Source organism: Protopterus annectens, chromosome 9.part0, assembly GCF_019279795.1.
Source record: "Protopterus annectens isolate FY-2018-M chromosome 9.part0, PAN1.0, whole genome shotgun sequence".
NCBI classification, from domain to species: Eukaryota; Metazoa; Chordata; order Ceratodontiformes; family Protopteridae; genus Protopterus; species Protopterus annectens.
The window spans coordinates 726,542,864-726,563,172 of NC_056743.1; the positions used below are offsets into that span (position 1 = coordinate 726,542,864).

A 20,309-nucleotide genomic window follows, 5' to 3' on the forward strand; every position below is an offset into this window, starting at 1 on the left:
AAGAGGAGAAAACATACTTGATCTCATCATCACGAACATGGGAGCACAATGTTCAACACCGGAAGTATACCCCTCACTGGTGAGATCAGATCACAAACTAATCTCGCTGGAGGTCCTCATCCCACCCCCACCTGAAATAAAAAGACCACAGTAAAGATCTTCTCGAGAGCCGACTTCACACTTCTAAAGACTAGTGTGGTCTCCTTTAAGGCCCCGAGGCATGGAAAACAGTATTCAAGCCGCTGAATCACTTACAAATGCCTTCTACCAGCACCTGCAGGACTGCATGGATAAGGCAATCCCAAGCAAAACAAAGACTCTTTGTACCAAAGGCAAGCGTCCAGTCTGGTGGACCCCAGCCATAAACAAACTCTACAACAAAAGGAGGAAGCTACTACAAGATAGAGCAAAATCCTTAAAAGGTAAGACACCTTTGATCACTATAAGTAAAAAACTAAGAGCTCTCATAAAATCATCCAAAGCAAATTTTAAGAGAAAAATAGCTAAAGACTCAAAAGACAATCATAAGGCCTTCTTTAGCTATGTTAGAAACCTGGGAGAAAACTCCCAGATATGCTCAGAACTAGTTCAAAATGATGTGAAGATTGCTGATCCTACAGACATTGCCAACATACTGGCTGACAGGTTCAGTGCAAACTTCTCCCCCTCCCCTCCCCCCCAAAAGGAGAGATATCTATACCAAACGATTGCAGCCCCCCAAACATCTCTAACGCCCAAGTGAGAAAGTACAGTTTTGTACCTACCATAAATGTAGATGTTCGAGGATCTACATTGCTGCAGTCATAACCTGTGGGTAGTCCGCTGTCCTCGGTTGGCCCGAATACCAAAGAGCTAGGCTGGCGTCGGTCATTGTCGCCCAGAGCTGACGTCAGTACGTAGTGGTACTTAAGCGCATGACCGATGCCATATCCTCAGTCTTTCTTACCCCAGATGTCAGAAGGCCTACAAAAGAAAGGCCAGAGCCAAAATAGTAAATGCCCAACAACCACCAGTGTGGAAATAAAGAGTATCCCAAAAAGAAACACAGCAACCACAAACTAAAGAGGGGAAGGAGGGAGGGATAATAGGACTGCAGCAATGTAGATCCTCGAACATCTACATTTATGGTAGGTACAAAACTGTACTATGTTCTTCGTCTCACATTGCTGCAGTCATAACCTGTGGGTAGAATCCCAAAGCAAAGGAAAAGGGAGGCTGGCAAACTAAATAGCATTAGGAGCTGCTAACATGCCCTGTAAAACTGCAGTGGCAAACCCAGTCCTGGACTTGGAATAAAGAGGGAGATGGTAATGCTTAGTAAAAGTGTGTACTGAACTCCAAGTAGCTGCCTCCAAAATATCCTTAGTAGCCACCCCCCTCAAAAAAGCAGTAGATGTGGCAGTAGCCCTAGTAGAATGAGGTCTGATTCCAGCAGGAACATTCTTCCCATGATGAGAATAACAAAAAGCAATACATTGACCAATCCACTTAGAAATAGTCTGCTTTGAAACAGCCTTCCCTTGAGAACCCAAAGCAAAGGAAACAAATAACTGTTGAGTCTGCCTGAACTCTTTAGTTTTGCTCAAATAATAACGTAGCTGCCTGTGGATATCCAAAGAATGCAAGACTTTTCCCCCCTTATTTTGGGGATCAGCATAAAAAGTAGGCAAATGAATAGACTGGTTCAAGGCCACATTAGAAATCACTTTAGGCATAAAAGTAGGGTTAGTACGCAAAGAAACTCTATCCTTATGGAATATCAGAAAGGGTTCAACTGCCATGAGTGCCTGCAATTCAGATACCCTCCTAGCAGAAGTAATGGCCAACAAAAAAGCAGTCTTCCAGGACAAAAACTTCAATTCAGACGTAGCTGCAGGTTCAAAAGGAGGTAAAGTAAGCTTCTCCAACACAAAATTGAGATCCCAGGAAGGAGTAGGAGCTCACGTGGGGTCTTATATTTTTTGCCCCTCTAAGAAATTGTTTGAACAAAGGGTGAGAAAATAAAGGAGGGTCACAATCATAGTGAGCAGAAATGGCTGCAGCATGAAGCTTCACAGAAGAGAATGACAAACCCTTGTCTAGTAATTCAGTAAGATATTGTAGTGCAAAACTCAAATTAGGTACTGAAACATCAAAGCCCTTCACTGTGCTCCAAAGAAAAAATCTCCTCCATTTATCAGCATAAACTTTTCGAGTACTAGGCCGCCTGGCTTCCAAAATGACATCTAAAACCTGTTGAGGAAGCTGATACGCCAGGCTGTTAGATGCAGGGACTGTACCTGGACATTGAGAAAATGGTTGTTTGACTGGGTTAACAAATGAGGAATCTGTGGCAAAGGCCAAGGAGGCTCCTGAATTAAACTCCTTAGCAGAGGATACCATTGCTGACGTGGCCAATCTGGTCCTATTAGAATCATGCAAGGCTTGTCCCGCCTGACTTTCAAGAGTACCTTGGGAAGAAGAGGCAGAGGGGGGAAAGCATAAACGTGAAGGTTGTTCCAACTGAAAGATAGAGCATCCACTTTCCAAGCATTTGGGTGGAACATCTTTGTGCAAATTTTGGCAGCTGGAAATTCAGTGGAGAAGCAAACAGGTCTATGTCTGGAGCTCCCCAAGCCACGGTCAACTGTTTGAAAACCTGAGGGTCCAATTTCCACTCGTGGGGATCCACAATCTGTCTGCTCAATACATCTGCTAGGGAGTTCTGTGCTCCTGGCAGAAACCGTGCTTGAAGAGTGATGTGCAAACTCAGAGCAGTCTCCCACAATATCATTGCTTGTCTGCAAAGAGGGTAGGAATGGGTTCCTCCCTGCTTGTTGATGTACCACATGACTGTTGTGTTGTCTGTTTGAATCAACACCTGTCCCGGCTGAAGTAGGTCCTTGAAGGCCCATCAAGGCAAATTGGACTGCTAACATCTCCTTCATGTTGATATGCAAATGTAGTAGTTTGGGAGGCCACATGTCTTGTATCCATTTCCCATTGAAGTGTGCTCCCCAAGCCAAGTCCGAGGCATCGGTCGTTAGGATCTGACTCGCCTCTGGTCGGGTCACAGAGAGTCCCCTGTTTAGGTGACATTCCCGAGCCCACCACAAGAATTCCTTCTGGATGCAAGGTAAGATCCGAATAACAGTGTCCAAACCGTGGCAGTGTTGAGTCCACACACTTTTGAGATACCATTGTAGCTTCCTCATATGCAGTTTGGCATTGGGAAGTACTAGAATGCAAGATGCCATGAACCCCAAGGCTTGAAGGACTGTCCTTGCAGTCAGCCTGGACATTACTGATAATTGCTGGAAGTATAGATGAAGAGTTCTTTGTTTGTCCGGGGTCAGAAATGCCATCTGAGAAGCTGTATTCAGTCTCACACCCAGAAAGCACATGTCCTGAGAGGGCACTAGACTGGACTTTAATTCGTTCACAGAATACCCTAGGCACCTTAAAACTGCCATTACATACTGGAGATGTTGTAGTAACTTGTCTTTGTTTTGAGCAAGAATCAGGCAATCGTCCAGATAAGGATAAATTTGTATTCCCCTCTGTCTGAAGAAAGCAATTACCGGAGCCAGAACTTTTGTGAATACCCTGGGCGCAGTAGATAAACCAAAGGGCAATGCAGAGAACTGATAATGAGAGGTACCAGCCCGAAACCTCAGGGATCTCCTGCAGCTGGGTCTGATAGGAATGTGAAGATAGGCCTCTTTGAGATCCAGGGTTACCAACCAGTGATCCTTGCCTAGCATAGGCAGAAGTTGTTGTAATGTTAACATCTTGAACTTTGGAATGTCTAGGTAGGTATTGAGAATGGACAAATCCAGAATTGGCCTCCAAGTGTTTCCTTTCTTTGGCATTAGGAAAAGACGGGAATAAAATCCTAGGCCTACTTCTGACGGAGGGACCACCTGAATTGCCCTCATCTGCAAAAGCAAAGAAATTTGCTCCTGAGCCTCCCGCCTTTGCCGAGTAGGCACATCCGGCATGCCTTTGAAAGGAGGAAAAGTGTGAAAATAAAACTTGTACCCTTGATTTATTATATCCAACACCCATTTGTCCTGGGTGACCAAATGCCAGTTTTGTTTGAAAAGTCCCAACTTTCCTCCTAGAGGAGCTGCCAGTAAAGAAGGGTCTGGCAGCGGAAGATACAGGTCATTGGGTCTGTTTACGAAAGGGCTGACCCCTGCCCTCACCAGAAGACTGTGCAGGAGAACTCCAAGTCCTAGGTCTGAAAGAACCCTGAGCGTGAGCCCTGCCTCTACCACGTCTAGACCTGCCCTTAGACTGATAATCCGAAGAAGGATAAGACCATCCTCTAGCAGGCCAATTCCTGCTAAACTTAGGGGGCTGCACCTGCATAAAATCCTTGACCGCCTGCATAGACTTAGCCTTATCTTCCATCTTTTTCAAAACTGATTCCACAGGAGGACCAAAAAGTACTTCAGATTGTAGAGGAGCATCCAAAATCCGAGCCTTAACATGCTCTGACAAATTTTGATCCTTAAGCCAGGCATGTCTACGAATAACTGAACCTGTAGCAGCCACCCTGGATGAAGCCTGAAGAGCATCGAAACCACATTGCAAAGAATGTTTGCCAACTTGATCTGATGCATGAACCAACTCCTGGAGCTCCTTACACTCTATACCCTCAGATAAAGCATCCACCTTAGATTTCAATTGGCCTAACAAAAAGTTCTGATACTTCAGCATATGAAATTGGCAAGTCAAAGTTCTCATAGCTAACGTAGAGGAGGTGTACACTTTTTTCCCCCACCTATCTAACGCTCTAGACTCTTTATCCAAAGGAACTGGATTCTTAGCCACAGAAGCCCTAACACCCTTCGGACCTTGAATGATAGTTTCCGGATCAGCTCTAGGACTCTTGTACAAATACTTATGTGCTTCTGGAACTCTGTAATACCTGTCTGGCTTAACAGGGGCAGGAGGCAAAGAATCAGGATTAAGGGAAGATTCAGAAAAAACATCCTGAACAACATGTAAGACAGGAGGAATAGCCAAGGGCCTATGTTGTGGCAGAAACAAAAATTCCCTAAGCCTTTTCCGAGAATCTGAAAAATCCTGACCTTCCCACTTGAAATGTTCCCTCATGGAATGTAAAGTTTCAGAAAAGGAAAAATCCTCTGGAGGAGAAGCAGAAGGACAGGAGTCCTCTGCATCCGAATCTGAATAGGAAGGGAAATCCTGAATTTCTTCAGCTGAGGAATCAGAGTAGTCTGAAGAATGATCCAGTCCCTCTAAATCTGGCTCCACCCTAGGCCTCTTCTCTGGGGGGGGGGGGGCATAGAACCCCTGATCAAAGTAACCAAGTCCTCTGCCATTTTCAACATATGCTTTTTAGGAACAGGGGCTGGAGAAGTAGAACTATGACCAGGGCCAACAAGACAAGATTTGGCCTTAGTATGGCCTTTAGCCACTGAAGTAGAAGGCCTTTAGCCACTGAAGTAGAAGGCCTAATCACCTTTTGTAAAGATGGAACTACAGATACCTGAGAAGCACCCTCAGCTGGGCCTAACTCCTGAGAGGCCAACTCCTGCAAAAGTAAAGGTTCCCCCTGGGATTCAGCCGAACCCTCGGCAGGATCCACAGATTCAACCGGAGGCTCCGAAGAACCGGTGTCCGCAACGGACGACTCATCCGGTTTAGACCTCAAAGATTTATCTTTGCGCTTTTTAGCACAAAAGCGACACCCGACCACTTCGTGCTCAGGCCCCAAGCAAGGAATACAGAAAGAATGATATTCCCTATGAGGTATCTGTTTCCCACAAGAAATGCAATTATTAACTTTTTCTGACATCCGGATAACTGAGGCAAGAAAAGACAAAAATTTCCCCAACGGGGTACTTAGCTCAACTTGGTCTTCGGTCTGAAACTCGAAAAATGAAAATTTCAGAACGCCGAACGGCACTTGCAAACGCTGCTTCTGCTTCGGACCACGCGGCAAGAAAGACTGAGGATATGGCGTCGGTCATGCGCTTAAGTACCACTACGTACCGACGTCAGCTCTGGGCGACAATGACCGACGCCAGCCTAGCTCTTTGGTATTCGGGCCGACCGAGGACAGCGGACTACCCACAGGTTATGACTGCAGCAATGTGAGACGAAGAACATCTGCTCTCTCCAAAGCAAAAAACACAGCATCCATGGGACCTGATGGTGTCCCCGGCTGTGTGCTCCACGAACTCAATGAGGAATTAAACCCACAGCTAGGACAGCTGTTTAATCATAGTCTCACCTCTGGATACGTACCCAGGGAGTGGCGCACTGCGACTGTGGTCCCACTTCACAAAGGCGGTGCCTCCACCGACCCTGGAAATTACCGGCCCATTAGCTTGACAAGCCTTATCTGCAAAGCCATGGAGAGGATCATAATGGATCTCATAAATAAAGACATAGGGAATTTGCAGACTTTGGATCCAACCCAGTTTGGCTTTGTCAAAGGCAGATCATGCCTTTTAAACTTGGTTGACTTTTTGAATCAGTCACCAAAGCCATTGATGAGGGAAAGGCAGTCCATACAGCCTACCTCGATCTGGCGAAAGCCTTCGATACAATACCCCACTCGGGTATCATTGAAAAACTCATCAGCTTAAATGTTAACCCATACATCACAAGATGGGTTGCAAACTGGCTGAGTGACAGAACCCACAGGGTCAGAGTTGCTGGCGCCATGTCAGACTCAAAGCCTGTCACAAGTGGTGTCCCACAGGGCTCAGTCCTGGGCCCACTCTTGTTTGGCATCTACTTTTCCGAAGTACAAGCAAACACAGGAGGGTTATGGCTGACAAAGTTTGCAGATGACTGCAAACTGGGTGCCGTGAAAACACATCTGACACAGATATCCTTCAGAAGGGTCTCACAGAAACGGATAACTGGTGCCAGAGCCATGGCCTAAAGTTAAATGCCAAAAAATGCATAGCCATACCCTTCGGGAAAAACAAGGTTACCCCTAGCTACCATATAGGTGGCAATCCACTGAGCACAGAAGAAGTTATCAGGGGCCTGGGGACCCAGGTTGACAGTAGCCTGTCATTCGACACCCATGTAGCTAAAGTAGTTAGGAAGACCTTCTACATTGCCTACCTTATCATGAAGGGATTCACATCTAGATCAAGGGAGGTCATAGTCTCCCTATACTCATCACTCAGACCAATGATTGAGTACAATGCCCCATTCGGAATGTATCTGACCCGACACTTGCAGCAGCTGGAGAGGCCACAAAAGTTCCTCACCAAAAGGATAAAGGGTCTCAAAAATCTGTCCTATGCTGCCCGACTGAAAGAACTCCAGCTCTATTCAGTCGCCACCGCTTGCTCAGAGGTGACCTGTGCCTGACATACAAGGCCATGTCAAACCCAGATTTGATGAATATGCTTCACCTCAAAAAATCTAGATCCGTCAGAGCCACAAGGGCGGGAGACTTAAACCTCGACACGGCTATTAATAGGACGTGCTGGAGGGATAGATTCATCACCCAAAGACTCCCTATGCTGTGGAACAAAATCCCGGTATATGTGAGGCAGAGCACCTCGCTGGCCTTGTTCAAGAGAAATCTTGACCAATGGATGGGAGATCGCAGATATACCCCAGGGATTACCTCAGTGTCACTGCTTGACAGAGGCACAGCAAAATAATGGGTATAGTTCCCCATACTAAAGGGGTGGCGTAAGCCACAAAACTATGGGCTAGGCTTGTAAATGCCCTCGGGCAGATAGCCTAGTATGAACCTATGAACCTAAAATATACTTCTACCACTAAAATTAGCCACAAGACCTGTTGTAAAAACAGAAGTTCATGAAAGAAAACTTTCGATACTGAAAATATACCAGCTTTCTTAAATAATAAATACTTTTAGTCAGAGAACATATGAATATTTTTCTTAAAAGACAATAACTTCTCTGTGGAAGGGCACCCCCATGGCGACTTACCTACCAGAAATGAAGCTTTCAGCCAATTGCAGCTCTTGTGAAGCCATAAAGCAGCTGCTTCTCAAGGCAGCAAGAAAGTAATGGGATTGTCTACACACTGACTGCTGATTTCCCTCCAAGGGGCTACTCATTCAGCAGTCATAGTATAGGTCTGGGAAGCAACCAGAGCTTCAGGAAGCTAGTCAGCTGTATCTTAGGTAGAATACAATCCATACACAGCCCAAGGGTGCTGCAGCAGTGAGAGTGACTAAAATGTATAAATCTGCGCTTCAAGCTTGAAAAATTAGATTCAGAATCTTTAGAACGGAATGTAATACCTTGCCATGCTGCTGAGTCAGTATGAACTTGCACAAAGGCAAAATAAATAGTGGATGAGTGACTAAGTTCATTAAAAGAAAATATCCTGAAAGTCTCGGCCAGTAAGAAGCAATTAAAACTAGAGTGACTTGGTCTTCCTTTACTTTGAATACCTTCTGAAGCTGAAGAAATGGAGAAAAAGCAAACATTTTGGTCTAATTTCATAGAAAGGGGAAGTCATCTTTCTTCTAAAAAGTCTAACAAGAAAGAGGGGGAGAGACTTGACTACTAAGGTGCATGACAAACAGACAAAGTTCTGGAAAATCCTATATCAGTTCAATTTCATATATATTTGTGGATTCACTTTTCATTCACCGACCAAAATTATCTTTCTGCTCAAAGCATCTGCTGATGCTGTAAAAATGGACGATGGACGACTGAAAGCCACAGGGTAGTTAAAATTCCAAATCTGAAAAATCTTGTAAAGTTGAAAAGATCCCTCTTCCTCATTGTTTGTTTATATACCATATTACTGTTGTGCTATCTGTACTGATATGAAGGTGTCCTGGTTGAAAGTTGCCCTAGCTGTCAAAGCCCTGTAAAACTATTGTCTTCTTCAGGTTGTTGCAAGGGGAATCTCCTTACTGACATTAGTTGCTCTGTACTGACAGGTTGATAAAATATCCATAAATAACTGTACAAATCTGTCATTAGATGTAGAAAGTATGGTGACTCAGTGGTAAGATCTTTGTTTCACAGCTCGGTCCCTAGTCTTAGGTTCAATGCTAACCTCCAGTCAGCCTTAAGTGGAATTTGCACATTCACCCAAGCGTCGATAGCAGTTTTCATCAGGCACATCGCTATACTCCCACTTCCCAAAAATATGCTTATTGGTTGGCTATGCTAAACTCTGTCTTTATATATTATATTTACCTCTGCCCTGGTTACTTGCGTCATGACTGAAAAGGGTCTATATAGCCCAGTCCACTTAAAAAAATAAAATGCAAAACAATACAGTGTTGAATAACTGCCAGTGGAAATAAAATTATTTCTATGGATAAATCTGTCAAACCTGTCCATCAAAGCAGCTGTCTTTTTATATAATATTGAACAAAATTCAACATATCCAGTGAATCTGTTGACCTACAGATTGTTTCCAAAGATACTTCAGTCGGTGCTTTGTCTTTGTCATGTGTAGTTATTTGGTACAAGGAGAAATCAAGAAGACACATACTTAATGGCTATCAGAATCCTCTCTCTAATGGCCTATTGTGCTACCACAGCGACTACCAATGCTCTTCTCCATGTTACAAATTATATTTTTTTTATGCTTCGAACAACAAACCCTTTTAAGTACTAAATCTAGGACTGTTCCTAAAAAAGTAACTGATTCTATTTTGAGAGTATGAAGCAGGACAGATTTACTTGATTTAGCATCAACACAATTGGTCTTTGCAACTGTCATCTCAATAAATGAAACCATTTAAGTTTTGCTTTCTGGAAACATTAGAGCTAAACAGCCAGTAAACATTCTAAGAGCAGTAGATTACCCAAATGATAAAAGTGAAAAACTGAAAAAGTGAAGGAGATGGTCTTTCAGAGCACTGAAGTACTTTCAGTGACATAGTCTTACAAAAATGTGAAGATAGAAGTCCATCAAAAAACATGGAACATTCCCAAGACTAGGGACCGAGCTGTGAAACAAAGATCTTACCACTGAGTCACCATACTGTCTACATCTAATGACAGATTTGTACAGTTATTTATGGATATTTTATCAACCTGTCAGTACAACAATCATGTTAAATTGAATCTAAAATGTTTGACAAGTACAAAAATTAAAAGCCATTTTTTTAGTTTTTTTTGCAGAGGAGCAAGTTCCCCTCACACCCCGCGCTAATTGTATATGTCAGCTAAGAGATTGCACAAGAGTGGAGTAGGGGCAAATACTCTTACCACAGATGCACAAAAATACAGTGAAAAATGCTAGCAGCAAAAATTATACTGAAAACAACATTCGCTCATATAAGCATTCACTGTTGGCTTAAAAAAACATTTGTTCATATGAGTGCTCAATATTTCAGACTGCAACCAAAGATGGACATATTTCGCACTTAATGTTGTCATGGAATGATCTCATTCTACAAAAGGAGGCAGGCACTTTTATAATCACCCCCATGAACAGTTTCATGTCTAAGAACTAAAAAACAGAAAGGAGCAGCAACTCTGGCTCTTCCAGTTGCAAAGTACTTAATCTACAGTGTTTTATTAGTAGCCATCCATAACTTTAAAACTTGGTGTAACCGATGTAGAATATATGTGGAACAAGATGCACCTGCATTCTTTCAACAAATTCTACAGTACAACTCTGTTCTACTGTTGGCAATACCTGTTTGTGTCTAACTACTGCTATGAAGATCGTATTAAATTTTGCCTCATGGGGCTAGAGAAGTAGCAGAAAGGATAGCCTGCATTCTCTTAGATCATCTCATTATACCTGCTTAATTAGACATGGAATAGGCTTGAATTCGCACAACTGATTACACATACATGAGTCAACTACATACTCAGCGGATGCTTCCTCAAAGTAGATTAGTAGCAATTGCAAGGTTATGGGGCTGCTTCACAACTGCCCTTATAAATTGAGACTTTGTTTTAAGCTGACAAGCAACTACTACTGCATCCTGTACTTAGTAATTTTCTGAGTTTCCCTCTGCCAGTACTTTCATGCATTTTATCTGAATTTTGAGCTTTGGATAGGCCACTGTATAATACAAATAAGACAATTCAAAGGTTATGTTCCAAACTACTAGGATGATGAATACTCTCAGCTTCCCTGTGCTTTAAACCACCTGAAGGAGTATGGAAACTACACACTTGCACACCTGCTTCATCAGACAGTTCAGCTCATTCAGACACAGGATCAATGTTTACCCTAATCTTACCTTTGTGTCAGACGGTCTGTTGTGTGCTGTACTCATCTCACATTCAAGCTGACGTAACTGAGATTCAATCTGCATTATCTGCAGTTGTGCTTGCTGCTGACGTTCTTCGAGATGTGTGCGACTAGCCCTCAAGGCAGCTTGGCTCCTTTCTATCTTGCAAGAGGCCTGTATATTAAACACATGAAAACTGGTAAAGAAATATAGCAATGGGGAAAAAAGCAGTAGTCCAAAATATGAAGTTAATACAAGTGCGTGCAAGAAAGATGCAAACCTTTTTCACATAACATTAATTAAATAGATGTTATGATGACAATTAAAAAAAATTTCTTGCAGGCAGTAAGCTATTGGCACTGTTAGTCACCCTTTTAAACATCCACTCAAATACCTTTCCACAGTAGAGAGAGATTAAAGATGCATTATCTTCAACAGTTGAGTTAGTGAGCTGTTGAAGTTCGCATTTCACTAAGATGCTGTCTTCTTCGGTCTGTCTTAACCTTTTGGGTATTTTGCCCAGACTGACAGCAATCCTGAATCTTTACATGCAAAAGCTCTGCCTCATCTCCAACAATGAAATGCCTGCCTGAAACTCCTCAGATTGAGTTAGCCTGGAAAAATCCCAACTTTTCATAACAGAAGGAAATTTGGTATTAAAATCTGCTTAACAGGGAGCGAACCAGCAATGGTCCTAAGATCAGACCTCAAGCTGGTCCACCAAATTTACCTGAAGCCCTGAAATGATGTGTTAATTTGGAAAGGGAGGGAGTGTCAGGTAGTCGAGATGGATGGGAGACAACACAGATCTAGTGCTATGGTAAGTGCAACTTGCATAGAGGCTAGTGTTTTATTTGAGTTTCCCAGAACAGACTGTGAAATATTTAGCTATTTGGGTCTGACACAGTCAGGGGTCTGAAAACCAGAATAGAAGTGCATACCTTTTGCCTCCAATCTATCCATTGCCCGCTTCTCTATCAGATGGATGGGCATTAGCAGCAGGTATGAGAGTTTGGAAAACTTATCCATAGACATGGAAAGCAAAAAGATTTGCCGGAGAGTTCTTGTACAGAAACCTTAGATCTTCAAAGCAATTGGAAAAATCTATCAAGCCTTTCAGCAGCTGGTGCCTGGGAGTCAAGAGCAGTAGATGCAGAAGCAAAGGCCTCCAGGACAGGAGCAAATGCAGCAGGACTGAAAAACATATATATGATAGCAGGATAAAGCTTGGCAAGCCAAAAATAAGAATAAAATAAATGAAATACCAAACTGCCTACCTCTAAAAAGGTTACAATACTGGTTTTGCACATCAAAAATTTGTTTGAATTCCCATTCAAAATGCTTCATTCTATTACAAATAGTTTCTCCAAACAAAACTTCCTCTACAAATGAGCCAGGAGAAAGGGAGCCTTCATCATTAGAAGCCACTTGGTCTGGAGAATGAATCTAAGAAAAGAAGGCCACAGAATGCTAATCAAAATCGGACACTGCCTTATCATCCCTGGAGGATGATTCTACATGTCACTCTTGAGGAGTTGGAGTAGAGGAGGCAAAAGATGTTGGTTTGAGTGCCATGACAGCTTTGGGTAAAATCCATCTACTCCTTTTTCCTAGATGACTTGAGGACAAACATGTTTTTTTTTTCTTTTTAAAAGTGGCACAAGCTTTCACAAGAAGCAGAGGCTCTGAACCACAATCTACCTCAATTAGTAACTCATTTTCTCTTACTAATGTTTGTGGAATACCTTTATATTTTTGGAATACCTACAGGCCCAACAGAAATTTTTACACTGGGTTCCTCCTCCTCACCAACAGTTGTGGGATCAGTCATTTCAAATGTACATATGTCAGAGGTCATACCTGCCTCCAAGAAAGTGGTCAAAGTAAAGGGCATCGGAGAAGGAATTGAGCATATTCTGGGTTCCAAAACCTCAGCAAGTACATATGAGCCTGAATGAGGAGGCAGAGTAGCAAACACCAATATTATTAAGAAGGAAACAAGGAAGGTTCCTCAGTGGGGCACTTATCTGTAAAGGGCAGCAAGACCAATGACCACTCATACAACAGACCAAGGAGGCAAGACCTGTCTTTACACTTGCGGCAAGATAGTCTGAGGTTTTACATTCATGTCTGTTTATATACACTTCCCTCTGCAGGCTTAGGATACATGTAAGATACATGGCTCTATGGAAAGCTTTGGCTTTGTTATGCAGGCCAGACATCCAGGTTATTTGACAAGACAACTCAACAGTTTGGAATACTGCAACAGTGATCTAAAAAGAACATCTGAAATGACCACCCATCAAAGATCAAAAAACCTGCCTCCCCCAACACATAGACCTACAACCTAGCCTGAAAGCCAAGGTCTTCAGACTATGGGAAGGTGAGCTTCCCGGAAGGTAATAGCTATATATATTCCTGAAGAACCACCTAAGAAGACAACCTGTAGAGCAACAATAGGAGTGGCAGAGAAACTCCAAAGGCAAGGACAGTTCTGGAGACCAGTTCAGGGTCCCAATGAACTTTGGGGAGTCCATTCCCCAGTTTAGCTTCCACCTATATCAGGTCCTCTGGGGCTGGGTGGATGAAGCAGCATGACCCATCAAAGGCATGGGGGAACCTTCTACAAACCTGGAAAGTACAGTTTTGTACCTACCATAAATGTAGATGTCCGAACTGGATAGCATCTGCAGTCATAACAAATGGGTTGTCCTGTCGTCAGGCAGCCCTTCGGTCGGCCGGATTCCAAAGTCCGGGTCCGGCTTCGGCTGATGTCGCACTTCACCCGACGTCATCTCTGCTGGTCTTCGGGTATAAAGGCATCAGCCGACGCCATTTTCCTCAGTGTTTCTTGCCCCAGATGCCAATTGCCCTGTTGGAAAGCTAAATTTTGGATAAATGCCAATGTGTCCAAAATAGTTGAAGGCAAACACAAAAATAAACATGTATGTACATATATACAAACAAATACACCATAAGAGACCCCCCCCCCCAGCTAGCTATTAGGAGGGTAAATACCCTAGGAGTACCGCAGAGGGGAAGGAGGGAGGGTAATCCTGACTGCAGATGCTATCCAGTTCAGACATCTACATTTATGGTAGGTACAAAACTGTACTATGTCCTTCATTGATGCATCTGCAGTCATAACAAATGGGTAGAATACCATAGCCAAACTAGGGGAGGAGGAATAATAATTATGGTGTAGTCAGGATCCCTTGCAGTACAGCAGTGGCAAACCCTGCTCGGGATCTAGAATATAGAGGTAAATTATAATGCTTGGCAAATGTATGCACGGAGGTCCAAGTAGACGCCTCAATAATGTCTTTGGTTGCCACTCCTCTTAAGAAAGCTGTGGTAGTGGCTGTAGCCCTTGTAGAATGAGGTCTTATGTTCTGTGGGATTGGTTTTCCATGGTAGGAGTAACAGAATCTTATGCAATTTCCTATCCATTTGGAGATTGTCTGTTTGGAAATTGCTTTTCCTTCCCTTCCTGTTGCATAGGCTACAAAGAGCTGGTCAGTTTTTCTGTTACCTTTGGTTCTGTCCAGGTAGTAGCGTAACTGTCTATGTACATCCAAGGTATGCATTATTCTTTCACCTCTGTTTTGTGGATTGGGAAAGAAGGTAGGTAGGTGGATTGCCTGGTTTAAAGCCACTCTGGATACCACCTTAGGCATAAATGTAGGATTAGTTCTCATGGACACCCTATCTTGATGGAAGATTAGGAAGGGTTGCACTGCCATTAAGGCCTGTAGTTCCGAAACCCTCCTTGCTGAAGTAATAGCCAGTAGGAAAGCAGTTTTCCATGACAGGTGTTGTAGATCTGCTGTTGCTGCTGGTTCAAACGGAGGGAGTGTCAACTTTTCTAGTACAAAATTCAAGTCCCATGCTGGTAATGGTGGTTTCCTAGGAGGTTTTACATTCTTGATCCCTCTGAGAAACTGTCTGAGTAGAGGATGTGAAAAGACAGGAGGATCAAAGCTGTATTCTGCTGAAATAGCTGATGCATGTATCTTGATGGAGGAATAGGACAGGCCTGTATGTAGAAGCTCTGCCAAGTACTCCAGAATGTTAGCAATATCTATGTTCGACACATCTTTTCCTCTTTCAGTACTCCAAATGACGAACCTTTTCCATTTTCCTGCATAGTTCCTTCTTGTTGAAGGTCTGCGGGCTTCAAGGATAATGTCTTTTACCCTTTGTGAAAGGTCTGGGTTAGTTACTGCTATGTGATGTTCCAGGCAGTCAGTTGCAAGGTTTTTAGGTTTGGATGTATGATGTTGTAGTTGTTCTGAGTTAACATCAGAGGCATCAGGGTATTGACCACATTTTCTCGAGACATGCTCCTCAGCAATGGGTACCAGTGTTGTCTTGGCCAGTTCGGAGCTATCAGGATTATCCTTGGACGTTCCTCTTTGATTTTCAGTAGTACCTTGTGCATCAAGGGAAGAGGTGGGAATGCATATGCTGTCAGGCCTTTCCAGCTGAAGGATAGAGAGTCCACCTTCCATGCAAGCGGGTGGAATGTCCTTGTGCAGAATTTTTTGAGCTGGTGATTTTGTGGGGAAGTGAATAGATCTCATTGTGGCCTTCCCCATTTCTTTGTGATGGCCTTGAAGATGTCTGGGTGTAGCATCCATTCGTGAGCATCCGAGGTGGTTCTGCTTAAAATGTCTGCTAGGGTGTTCTCTTTTCCCGGTACAAATATTGCCTGTAACTGGATGTTGTAGCTGAGAGCCAGATTCCAAAGGTCCAAAGTCATTCTGCATAGGGGGTAAGAATGAGTGCCTCCCTGTTTGTTGATGTACCACATGACTGTGGTGTTGTCTGTCCTTATCATCAAATGGCCTTCTTTGAGGAATGGTCTGAATTTTTGGATTGCCAATTTTACTGCCAGCATTTCTTTTTGGTTTATGTGCAGGTGCAGCTGGTCCTGAGTCCACAGCCCTTGTACGCATTTGTCCAGCATGTGTGCCCCCCATCCTAGGTCTGAGGCATCCGTTGTGATGGTTTGATTTGCTCGAAAGTTGTGGAAGGGTAAGCCTGGGTTTGACTGGCATGCCCGAGCCCACCATAGGAACTCCTGTTTTAAGCATGGGATTAGTGGTATTTCTGTTTCTAAGCTGTGCCTGTGTTGAGACCATAAATTCTTTAGGTACCACTGTAACTTTCTCATATGCAGTCTGGCATGTGGGACCAAGATTATGCATGATGCCATGAAGCCCAAGGCCTGCAGAACTTTTCTTGCTGTTAGTTTGTTCTGCTTTGTTAATGCTAAGAAGTAAAGAGGGAGTTCTTTTTGTTTTCCTGCAGTTAGGAATGCCATCTGTTTTACAGTGTCCAATTCCGCGCCCAAGAAAGTTCTTGTCTGGGATGGTATCAGCCTTGACTTTTGAAAATTGACTGTGTATCCCAGGGCTTGTAGCAAGTAAATGACCCTTTGTAAATCTGTTGTCAGCTTGCTTTTGTTGTCCGCTTGTAACAGGCAGTCGTCCAGGTATGGATAAATTTGGATTCCCTGTACTCTGCAGTGAGCGATTACTGATGCCAGGCATTTTGAGAATACTCTGGGCGCAGTGGATAAGCCAAAGGGCAATGCTGAGAATTGATAATGCTCTGATCCTGCAAGAAATCTGAGGTATCTTCTGCAATTTGGTCGAATGGGGACGTGCAGGTATGCCTCCTTGAGATCTAGAGTTACCAGCCAACACTCCTTGCCCAGCATGGGAAGAAGTTGCTGTAGGGTCAGCATTTTGAATTTTGGGACAATGATGTATGTGTTTAAGATGGACAGGTCGAGAATAGGTCTCCAGTTTTTTTCTTTTCTTGGTACTAGGAATAGTCTGGAGTAGAATCCTTTGCCCTGTTCTGTTATCGGTACCCTTTCCACAGCTCTCATCTTTATTAATTCCGCTGTCTGGTGCAGGGCTTCTATTTTTTTATTTGGGGGCAGGTTTGGCATTCCTCTTTTTACTGGTAAAGTGTGGAAGTGGAACCGGTAGCCTTGGTCTATGGTTTGCAAAATCCACTTGTCTTTTGTAATATAGTGCCAATTTTTCGAGAATAAGGCTAACGTTCCGCCTAATGGTGCTGCTATTTGCTCCCTGGTAGGCGGAGTCAGAGCCAAGTCACTGTGATTGTCCTGTTGCAGTGGCAGTGGTTGTGTCTGTGCCTCGGTTATTGCCTTGCCACTGTCGTCCTCTGTAGGCACCTCCTCTGGATTGATTTCTGCCCCTAGAGCGTCTGTTCCTGCCCCTTTGGGATCTTGTGGAGTCAGGAAAGGACCAATTTTTGGCAGGCCAGTTCCTGCTAAACCTTGGGGGCTGAACCTGTAGGAAATCTTTAACTGTTTGTACAGATTTTGCCTTTTCTTCCATTTTCTTCATTACCTGCTGGGCAGGTTCCCCAAATAGACTGGCCTTATCCATAGGAGCATCCAATAGCTTAGCTTTAACATGATCCGGCAAGACCTGTTCTTTCAACCATGCATGCCTTCTTATCACTGTGCCAGTCATGGCTGATCTAAATGAAGCCTCCAGTGCATCATAGCCACATTTCAAAGAATGGTTACTAACCTGTTGAATGTTATTCACCATTTCTAATACATATTTCTTATCTAAAGATTCATCAGAGGACAGCTTTTTAATTAACTGATCAAGCATAAACTCTTGATATTGGATCATGTGAAACTGACAGTTTAAAGCTCTAGCTGAGAGAGTAGCAGAGGTGTAGACTTTTTTCCCCCATCTCTCTAAGGACCTGGATTCCCTTTCAGAGGGGATAGGGTTTTTTGCTGTGGTCGAGGCTACTGCCTTAGGCCCCTGGGATATAGTTTCGGGGTCTGCAAGTGGGGCCTTGTATAGGTGGTGATGAGTGTCTGGCACCCTGTAAAATCTATCTGGTTTGGCAGGGGCTGGAGGTAAAGAATCAGGTGCAGTGCAAACATCATTAAATGCATCGTCCACAACAGATAGGACAGGAGGTATAGCTAAGGGCCTATGTTGTGGTAAGTGCAGAAAAGTCCTAAGCCTTTTTCTTGAATCTGAGAAATCTTGTCCCTGCCATTGGAATTGTTCTCTCATGGCATGTAAGGTTTCCCCAAAGGAGAATTCCTCTGGTGGAGAGGCAGCTGGAATGGATTCTTCAGCATCTGAATCTTCATAATTGGAAAAAGGAGCCTCTGGCTGGTCTGTAATGTCTGAGTCATCCGCAGAATCATCAGAGAACACAGGCTCTGGGGGCTCTGCTCTAGGTCTCTTTTCTGGCGGCTGAGAGGCCCTGTCTGGGTGAGATTGGGATCCCCTAATTAAGGATATTAAATCTTCTGCCAGAGTAAGCATTTGTGAACTAGAAGTGGGCCTGAGTGAGGGTGGTTTAACAGGCACTGATTTAGCTGATTTGGCCGCTTTAGCCCTGGCAAAGGCCTTAATAGACATGGCTGCAGGAGGCCTAGCAGCACCACGTGCTGGGGTAGAGATATCCAAGGGGATGGTGTCTGATAAATCAGTAGGAACCACAGTTGTAGGCAAAATTTCTGAGGCTGATTCAGGTAAGGTAGCAGGAGCCTCTGTAGTAGTCATGGATTCGGCTGAAGATTGAGCAGTTTTCTCGGTTTCGGCCAAAACCGAGACACTCGCGGCTTGCTTAACCGTGGTTTCGGCCGAAACCGCGGACCGCGAGTGTCGGTCTTTTTCTTTGCGGTTTTTAACAATTTGGGTAGTCGGAGGATCCGACGGCATAATGTACGCAAAATCTGAGCCGAAAAACTGTTCTGCAAACTCCGACCGACGCCTAAGCGTTCGTCAGTTGAAGGAAGCACAGGCCGAACAGGCTGCTACGTCGTGGTCTGGGCCTAAGCAAGGCAAACAGTAAGAGTGGAAATCTTTATGAGGTATTTGTTTCCCACAAGTTAAACAGTTATTGACTTTTTCTGACATCGGCTGAGGCAAGAAAGAGTCCCCAACGGGGTACTTAGCTTTTAGAAGTCTTGAAGTAGTATTCGGTAGTAGTAATCTCTGGATCTGACCGACCGGCACTTGCGAACAGCTTCTGCTTGGCCACGCGGCAAGAAAGACTGGGGAAAATGGCGTCGGCTGATGCCTTTATACCCGAAGACCAGCAGAGATGACGTCGGGTGAAGTGCGACATCAGCCGAAGCCGGACCCAGACTTTGGAATCCGGCCGACCGAAGGGCTGCCTGACGACAGGACAACCCATTTGTTATGACTGCAGATGCATCCATGAAGGACATCCACACCATGTGCTCAGCATCAAGATGTCTAAACCAGCATGGAAGGCAATCCCTTATGCATGAATTGACATTATGGCAAGTGTCAACCACAGGTCCACAGCATTATTATTGTATGCATATATGTATGTATCTGTATGTATCTGTATGTGTGTGTGTGTGTGTGTGTGTGTGTGTGTGTGTGTGTGTGTGTGTGTGTGTGTGTGTGTGTGTGTGTGTGTGTGTATATTTCTATATACGTGTGTGTGTATATGTACTTATATATATATATACATATATATATATATATATATATATATATATATATATATATATGTGTGTGTGTGTGTGTGTGTGTACATGGTTTACCTTCAAAATGTTGAATGCAAAATGGTTGAAAATGAATTGGTTGAATGCACTATACTGAATGATCAAATGTTGAAATAAAATGAGTCCAAACTCACAATGTCGAAATTATTGAATTTGCCCATTTTTTCACTGTAGTGCGATATTGGAGTTGGTATATTTAAGTAGGGGGTGTGTGGGTGGCACAGCCCCCCAAATGGGGGGTGCAGACCCCCTCAAAATAGTAGAGGTGATCTCACTGTTTTTCAATTAAATGATTTTAGACATTTTGATCATTCAATGTTTTGGGTTTAGATGTTATTTTTCAACCAAATTAACATTAGACATTATGGCATTCGACATTTTGAAGGTAAACCTATATATATGCGTGTCCAGCTGCAAAACGATATATATAAAAATGTAAATGTTCGTTTGTTCAAAATCTTAAATCTCCGAAAGTTCTTCACCGATTGCTTTGAAATTTTCACACAATGTTGCATTTGAATACGCGCATGTTTTTATATACCTATGGATTCTATATATCTGTATACAAATATGCCATTT

At 43.5% G+C, this 20,309-nt stretch overlaps 1 protein-coding gene across 1 annotated transcript in view; it reads right to left on the reverse strand.

Annotated features, from left to right (window-relative positions):
- Positions 1-20,309, reverse strand: part of LOC122811485 (kinesin-like protein KIF18A) — a gene marked incomplete in the record, with an annotated part of 1,576,798 nt that overhangs the window by 608,502 nt on the left and 947,987 nt on the right. Inside the window, 1 exon segment of the mRNA XM_044083351.1 lies at positions 11,183-11,347. Coding sequence (XP_043939286.1) covers positions 11,183-11,347 — 165 coding nt within the window.